At 35.0% G+C, this 8720-nt stretch overlaps 1 protein-coding gene across 1 annotated transcript; it reads left to right on the forward strand.

The window, feature by feature from the left end:
* Nucleotides 1-5950: 5950 nt before the first annotated feature.
* On the forward strand, nucleotides 5951-6535 carry LOC149945244 (deoxyuridine 5'-triphosphate nucleotidohydrolase-like). The gene is made up of 3 exons (XM_090176453.1): nucleotides 5951-6149; nucleotides 6224-6414; nucleotides 6479-6535. The coding sequence occupies exons 1-3, from the start codon at nucleotides 5951-5953 to the stop codon at nucleotides 6533-6535; spliced, it is 447 nt and encodes a 148-aa protein (XP_090032579.1).
* Nucleotides 6536-8720: the final 2185 nt, after the last annotated feature.

The raw sequence follows: 8720 nt of genomic DNA on the forward strand, positions 1-8720 counted from the left end.
CGATAACACGGCCGCACGGACATTGGATTTCGAAACGTTAAAACGAGGGAGAGTAGAAAGGTCCTCGGGCTCGTAAGAATTAATGCGGTGATCGTCCCCAGAGGGATGTTTGCTTTTGAGCACTTTGAAAGTAGCAGGGTCGTTGGGCGCGAAAGAGTCCTCGGAGCAAATGACGCGCACGGCCCGGTGATGTCGCCGTCGGCGGTCTTGGCTTCAATAATCTTCCCGATGCCCTGATGTTTGGCACGTTGTTTTACGGAGGTAGTGAGAGAAACCGGTTTTCCCTCAGAGACGAAGGGGACTTGGAGGCAAGCCATTGCGAAGCGGAATAAGTCCTGCCAGGACTCCAAAGAATTATCACGGACTACCTTGTTCACGACACTGGACAAAGCCATAGAAGCCATGTTCCGGGACCCTTTTGGGATACGACGAATGACGCGCCTGGTAGATTTTAAATAGGTGAGGAGACCGACGAGGTCAGCATACCCGTCCGCAGGTATGGACGAAGAAGACGCAGCGTCATTATTGGCAGCATAAATTTTGCCGCAACTCGATTTACCTAAATGTGCGTTTAGGCTATTAAATGACTTTCCACAACTGGAGCAGGTCGTTAAAATAGTTTGCAAAGGCATGTTAAAATTATTTATTTTCGTCAAAAAAGTACTACACGTATCCGGTTGCACCACGGAAAAAAACCGAAGAAGCAGATACGTCTAAATACCCGATACGAAAGAAAGTTTAACTCGCGTGACTGTATGCATCACATAATATACTAAGACACGAAAAGTGGCCAAGGCCTAACCACACGACGAAAAACAAAGACGCTAAATTCAACAGAAGTAAACAACAAATGACCTGAGAAAAACAAACTATACCCTAAAAGAAAGCTGAAGGCTTCGGATTACCGAAATGACGGAAAAGAACGGCCCAAAAAAAGTATAAACTAAATTTTTACCGAAAAATGATGGAGCGAGGTAACACGCGGACGATGAGCTTGGTATAACAACAAAAATTTCTTCGCAATTAGATAGCAAAGCAAGTTAGGAGTTTTTCCCTGGGAATGTTTATTCGAACTTTATTATAGTGTTTTTCTACTCTTATTTCATTTATGACACCGTATATGGGAAATTTCCTTAAATAATTATATCCTAAGAAATAATCTTCTACAAAAACGTAAATTATATAACTAACAATGTTAGCTGGTTTTAGCATACAAGGTCGTTGTACTAAAAAGCCAATTGCTTTATATTAATGCTTTATGTAATTTTCATATACAGAAATGCAAATCATTATTTTAGTTCACCGCGATGTAACACTACCTAGAAAAATCTGTCTTTTACTGGGAAATTAACAATATTTAAATTCATATCGCACATTAAAAAATTCTTCAAAAAATTTGTGTTAGAAAATGTTTAATTGTACTCGGAAATACATTATCTAGCGCAAATGTTTTTTTTAATATTTATTGTAAGCCTATCTTTTTTGTCAATTGAATTTTTTCTTTTTTTTTCGAACTTTTGTTTAAAAATTTATATTTATGTAAATTAATAACTTTGTGAGAACCGGGCTAGATCACTTAGGCCGCTAAAACCTACCAAACAATTATATATACATTTTAATAAAATATAATTTGATTTGAATAGATTTGACTATCTAAAATGAACTTAAATTCCTTACTAATATAGTTACGTTGGTTCACAATATTCTACATGAACTGTAAAGAGAAAAATATTTCGCCGAACAAAACACAATTTCGCGTTCAAAATAGATAATAATAATTTGAGAAGACAGTACACAGAGGAAAGTACACAAGATATTTTGGAGCCCAACATTAGATATAAATTAGCTTTTCCAAAACTATAATTTGTTTAAATGTAAATGTCTAAATAATGTATTCAGATTAAAAAAAAATATTTGGCTGCAACCTCTGTTTTGAGGTTTCCCGTACACGGAGTTAACCTGCTAATGTACCAGGGGGAATATCCCCCTTACCGGGAGATTGGTGGGAAATTACCCAAGAAGAGGCTAAGGGACTCTCTTTGGGTAATCAGGGTGCCGCCGCATATTATCTGTTAAACTAAATACATTAGTAATAAGAATGTTAATTGCTTAATTAATCGATACATTTATGACCCTTTGTATAAAAGCATCGAGGTTCGTTCAATAGCGACTGTCTCAAGATCTTCACTCGGCTTTTTAAAAAGTGGAAGGTTAGATAAAAGGAGCAGGCCACGACTATAAGGAAACTCGAAGGTTTAAATCAGATTAAATCATGATTAAATAGATAAAGCCATATTATTTAAATAATATCAAATAAATAATTCAAGATTTAATCGAGATTAAACTGATTAAACATTGTTTCAAAGGATTAATTGAAAAAAAAACGCGATTTGAAAATTATTTTATCGTAAATTAATAAAGTCGTGGTAATTATTTAAACATTAGAGAAAAGTGTTACCGTTCCGCAAATGAGATAATGAATCTGATATCAAATCTCATTTGCGGAACGGTAACAGCCAACATTTTCTCTCTGCTTCCTCCCCCTTTTTCCTCTCCCCATTCGCTGAACGGTGACAGCCAAGATTCTCTCTGCTTCCTCTCCCCATTCGCCGAAATATAATCGCCAAGATTTTTCCTCGTGCAGATTTCTGGAGGATGGAATTTACCCCTCTCTACATATCTCATTTGCGGAACGGTAATCGCCAAGATTTTCTCTCTGCTTCCTTCCCCTTTTTTCCTCTCCCCATTCGATGAACGGTAACAGCCAAGATTCTCTCTGCTTCCTCTCCCCATTCGCCGAAATATAATCGCCAAGATTCTCTCAGCTTCCTTTCCCCATTCAACGAAATAAAATCGCCAAGATTTTTCCTCGTGCAGATTTCTGGAGGATGGAATTTACCCCTCTCTACTCTTAACCCCACCGCGTTAACCATAATTTCCACTATCGCTTCCGAACCCCTTAATTTCTTATCTCTAGGCAATAAAAACAAGAAATATACATTTCCAATTTTATTTTACTTTTAATTACATGATTGCGTAAAACAGGTTCTAATATTAGACCGACAATATAAATAACGCGTTTAAATCTTAATTAATTCGAAACGGATATAAACAATTTCATTTAAAGGGTTGAAACGAACTACCTTCTGCAAGTGCAGTTTGTATAAATAATTTAATTAAAAGTTCTAACTCACGTATTTGTAGAGTTTAGCAGCAGTATCGTCTGACATACGAGGGACAGTCACAAACGTCGTATTCTTTAGGTACAGGTGAGATGCATTTGGCAGCGACCGTAGTTACTTTTGGCGTGGGGGGATGTCCCGTTCTAGCGAGATGTACTTTTTTTTCTGATGGTGAATTATCCCTCGACGGACAGTTTGGAAAGCATCTGGCGTGTTCAAGTTCTGGTACGTCTCCTGATTCCCAGTGTTGTAAGATTCCATGGCATTTGTAACATCGTACTTCATCGCCCCGTTGAATATAGTAGAATCCGGCCTCCGCTAGTTGTTCCTTAGTGACGTGTGGATTTTTCCAGTGACGAAATGTTGCAAGTCGATGCGTTTTGATGTCCATACTGTAAACTGATAGTTTCTATAAGCTATTGCCTACATTCTTAAGCCTAATTGGTTAAGCCTAAATTTCAATAAATTATGTTTTTCTATTTATTTTGGTTAGACTCTAAGATTATTTGGCTAAATCCTGATTTATCCTTGGCTGAAACAAATTGACGTCACGGGAGATTGTAAAACATAACCTTAAATAGAGGTTACTGCTCATCGGTTAGCGATAAAAAAAAATTCGTCACGTGTTAAATTAGGCAAATTAGAATAGCTGAAAATACATTGCGCTTACTTACCCCTAATTTACTTCTGATACAACTTTGATCAAAATTAATCCTGTTCCTGGGGGTTCCCACTGGAGGAAATCTTAATGTTTCACCCTAGTCCTAAATTTACCTAATGTGTAATCCGCTAGTTCGTCTTACTCACTTCTTCTATATGATAATTATTTCATTAATTTGCCTAAAACAAAATACTAAAATTAATTTTTAACCCTAATTCAGATTCCTATCGGGTAGGCCTAAATTAAGCATACTTAGTATAATATGCCTTAAAGTTCAAATACTGTTTAATACAATAAACATTAATGAAAAATACTTACTTTGTATGTACAACAATGGAGATCGAAGACTGTTACTTAATTTTCTCTCAGATATTCAGAAAAAATTAACATTTACCTATATACAATGATCAAAGGGATTACGTTATATTTGACGCGAATGATTCCTTAAAACGATATGTTAAGTCTTTTCTTCCATGGTGGAGGTAGGATTGAGGTGGGACTGAGCTTATGATTTTGACGGGAGATTTTTCCGAGTACCAACGCGTTTTCCGCAAGCGTGCGCGTTTTCAGAGATATTTTCCGCATGCGAACGCGTTTTCCGCGATATTTTCCGCATATGAGCGCGTTTTCCGCATACGGTGGGTGTACAGATAAATAACAGAACTCAATCCTCATGGTATTACACTCAGCTAAAAAAATTAGTTGCATTATGTTTTTATATTTCTTTCTTAATTACAGTGATGCTTAAAAGCAAACCTCAAATCTAGAAAACGGAGAATTTGTATGAGAGCCTTATATACCACTAATATTTAATCTTCTTTTAATTAAACCACCACTTAACAAATAAATGTATTTCATCATAATCATTTTTTTATTTCAAGTTTAAGATAATGTTTTTGAAGCTATAATATTTTCAAAATTTTTATTTACAATATTTTTTTTTCATTTTTTAGAGTCGTTTTGCAAATCTTCCGGGCGTCTCTTTTTTCCATCCTTTCCTGGTGGGGAGGGTGAATTTATTTCGTTGATTGCTTAAATTAAGGCTGGGGAAATATAGTCCTGAAACTCATCGTCGGGTGCAGCGGAGGTGGTATGCGAAGAGCTCGTACCTTCTCCATTAAAAACGGCTAGAACCGTCTCCATCTGATCCGCCTCCTCCATTGATAGCCCAACCATTCGACGTTCAATCTGAATGATTGAGATTTAATGAAAACACGTTTTAGAATGTCACTTAGAAAATGATCCTACCTTAATAAAATAGAAAAAAATGGTCCTACCTTAATAAAAAAAATTGAATTCGGTCCCATTTGCTCAAAAAACTTCTTAATATTGACGCGCGTAGCTAAATGCACATCGATGTAGCGTTTACTTTGGTTAACATCAATTTTTATAAGATACCAATTTTGATAGTTTTCAACTATAATTTCAAGTGTTCGAAAGGTAAATCGGAAATCTGGTTTTCCCTCAACTGTTTCCTTAAGTACCGAAAATCTACGTACCTGCTTCGTCACGTTCATGTCTACTGGTGTTGCTTCTCCCATGATGCTGCTGCTACTGTTACTTTAACTCGATAGAAGGGAAAGAATGAATAAATTTAATGAGGATTCGCGGCTTTTTATACTAAAAAAACCTAAATCACTTGAGAGGACAATCGGTCCCTTGAAAACTTTCCAATTAAATTAATTAATTTATCACCAAATGGTGAAATCATGGCTTAAGTGGATTTCTTTTTTAAAGAATATTAAGTATTTTAAATAGCTCCAATGTCTTCGTCGAATGGTGGAATCACTGTTTAAGTGGATTTCTTTTTAAAGAATATTAAGTATTTTAAATAGCACCAATGTCTTCGTCAAATGGTGGAATCACTGTTTAAGTAGTTTTCTTTTTTAAATATGAAAGTGGAATTCTTTTTAAAGAATATTAAGTATTTTAAATAGCTTCAAAAGATAATCTCATATTAATCAGAACCATTTTATTAAGCTCGTAAAATATACAATTGTTAATGGAAAACACTTGAGTTTTCCTCCGAACCTGTATATAAGGATTTCACGTTCAAAAAACGAGTTATTCTTTCTCTCATTTAATAATAGAAGTTAATTTTGTTATAATGGAAGTTAATTTCGTTATAATGAAAGTTAATTTCGTTCAGTTAACTGAATTTGCGTTTACACCTACAAGCGCTTCTACACAGTCGGCCGGTAAGGATTTGAGATCCGCTTATGATTATGTGATAGGCGTTGGGGATAGGACTATGGTGAAGACGGATTTGTCTATTAAAGTACCGCAGGGCACGTACGGTCGCATAGGTAAGCATTTATCTTCCTATTTAGTTAAGATTTTTAGTTCACGCTTCTAATATTATCATTATAATAATTTAAAGCACCCCGTTCCGGTCTTGCGCTACATTATGGCATCGATGTACTTGCGGGTGTAATTGATCGAGACTATACTGGGAACGTTTGTGTCATTCTCTTCAACCATGGAAATTCCAAATATAGAATTAGGAGGGGGTATAAGATAGCACAACTGATTTGTGAATGTATTATATACCCATCAGCTGTAGAATGTAAAGTAAGTTTTATTCAATTTAATATCTACATAAAAAAGACTTATACGTGATTTCTTTAATCGACAGCTGTTATATGAAACTGAAAGAGGATGTGGAGGTTTCGGTTCTAGCGGTATAAATTGATAGTATGCCGATCAAAATGTGTTTAAATAAAAAAATATTTAAAATGGAATAAACAATTTTTAGTCAGTTTTACTACTTTCATTGAAAAACTGCGCTAATTGCCGCGACTTATACAAGTGCAATTCTTATTTCCAGTGTGATATTTACAATTAAATTTCAAAGCTAATTTATTGAGATAACTATATTTAGAACATCCATTATCTTCCAAGTTTCCCACATTGCGATTAAAGAGTTTGAAAAAATTACACTTTTTTCTGAGCCCTGGCGTAAAACTTCGTAGACTTATCGGAAATGAGCGAGAATACACCTGATAAGTCATCTTCCCCTTCGTTCCACAGTAGACTGCAAATATTACGGGAAATCCACGAATTTGTACGTTTATCGTTGATAGTTAAGTCTCCGTATGGGAACGGAGCTTTGAAGTGGAAGACTCCATTTTCTCCTGTTTCCGTTATGAAAAACGCCACCTCTTTTACAACGTACTCGCCGTTCGCACGAAGAAAGTTCCCATCGATAATGCACGGCATCTTCTAGGGGAAAGAACAACTTTTATTGCAAAATATACAATGCAACTTTATAGTTGCGAATCTTACTTACTTCACTTTGCTTTCTTTAAAGAATAATTTATAAAAGCTAACGGTATGATGTTTTTGTCTCTCCCGACGCGTCTTATATATCAGTATTATCTCATAGTAAATACACGCGCGACATCAAGTTCTTATCTTATAAACTTATCTCTATAGTCTCGAACTATCACCTAGCTCTATCGAAATTTAACTCTCAACCATTCCTGATTTAGAACTCTCGCCCAGCAAAAAATTCAAATGCAAATTTAACGTACACCTCAGCCTTTCCTGATTTAGAACTCTCATCCAGCAAAACTCTATGCAAATTTAACATACACTTCCACCACACCTCCACCACGTGATATAGTTATCTCACGCTGAGATAAAAGTTACCTCGGGTGGGTCTGAGCGGAGTGCGGTGTGCTCCCCTGAAAGTTTTTATTATCTTTGATTATGTCAATGTGTTTATCTCCTTGATAAGAAAATTCTACTTTCAAAAATCTGTAAATGTACACTTTAATCGTGTCCATTGTTTAAATCACAATTGAATCGTCATATTACTATAAACCAATACTGAAATATTTATATAAATAAAAGGTGCCTATGGATTTAAAAAAAAAAAACATTTCTTAATTTCTTTATTTACAATATTTTACAAATTTTGATTCGGTTTAACGTCTTAATTTGTATATGAGTTAGTGTACAATTCCTCGTCGGGTAAAATATTTTGTCCATAACCATTTGGAGATAATTTCTGCACAAATTTACAATATTTATAATTTTTCCAAAGCTACGAAACTATGATTAAGAGATGCGTAAGTTGTATATAAAACCGTTCTGAATAGAAAATTAAAATAAATAATAATGTTTTTAATATATGTTTAATAAATAATATTTATAGTAATTAAAGATGGCAGATGTTTTCGCAAACAACCAGTGCACTTTTATCAAATATTATAAACAATTTAAGCAGCGCGCCTATATTATTCTGTCTACGTATCTAATTTTTTTTCATTTAATTTCTATCTGTATGCATTTGGGTAGAGCATACCTTCGTTTATCGGAGCGAAGATCGTGTGGTACAGCTTAAATTTGCTTTAATTACCCTGAAATGATAAGATTACGATTATTCGTTCTACAGCTGAACAGAAAATGACATAGCGAACGAATTTTTCAGATTTCTTTTGATACTCCATCCGTAAATGCTACAAGAAAAACCTCGTCCTTCACCATAAGAAAGAAAAATGTGGAATAGGATTTAGTTTTGGTTATCGTTTTGTTTATACTGTAATAGCAACAATACTAAGATTATGACTTTTCGATAAAGGATTAGTTTTGCAGAACTAATATTAGAAGCGTGAACTAAAAATCTTAACTAAATAGGAAGATAAATGCGTACCTATGCGACCGTACGTGCCCTGCGGTACTTTAATAAACAAATTCGTCTTCACCATAGTCCTTTCCCCAACACCTATCACATAATCATAAGCGGATCTCAAATCCATACCGGCCGACTGTGTAGAAGCGCTTGTAGGTGTAAACGCAAATTCAGTTAACTTAACGAAATTAACTTCCATTATAACGAAATTAACTTCTATTATAAAAATGAGAGAAAGAAT

Source organism: Leiobunum rupestre, chromosome 5 (assembly GCF_980474605.1).
Source record: "Leiobunum rupestre chromosome 5, qqLeiRupe1.1.hap1, whole genome shotgun sequence".
Lineage (NCBI taxonomy): Eukaryota > Metazoa > Arthropoda > Arachnida > Opiliones > Sclerosomatidae > Leiobunum > Leiobunum rupestre.

Coding starts and splice junctions, on each gene's coding strand:
- LOC149945244 (XM_090176453.1), top strand. CDS start 5,951: ATGGAAGTTAATTTCGTTATAATGAAAGTTAATTTCGTTCAGTTAACT. Junction 6,150..6,223: donor GGGCACGTACGGTCGCATAG/GTAAGCATTTAT, acceptor AATAATTTAAAG/CACCCCGTTCCGGTCTTGCG. Junction 6,415..6,478: donor CATCAGCTGTAGAATGTAAA/GTAAGTTTTATT, acceptor TTTAATCGACAG/CTGTTATATGAAACTGAAAG.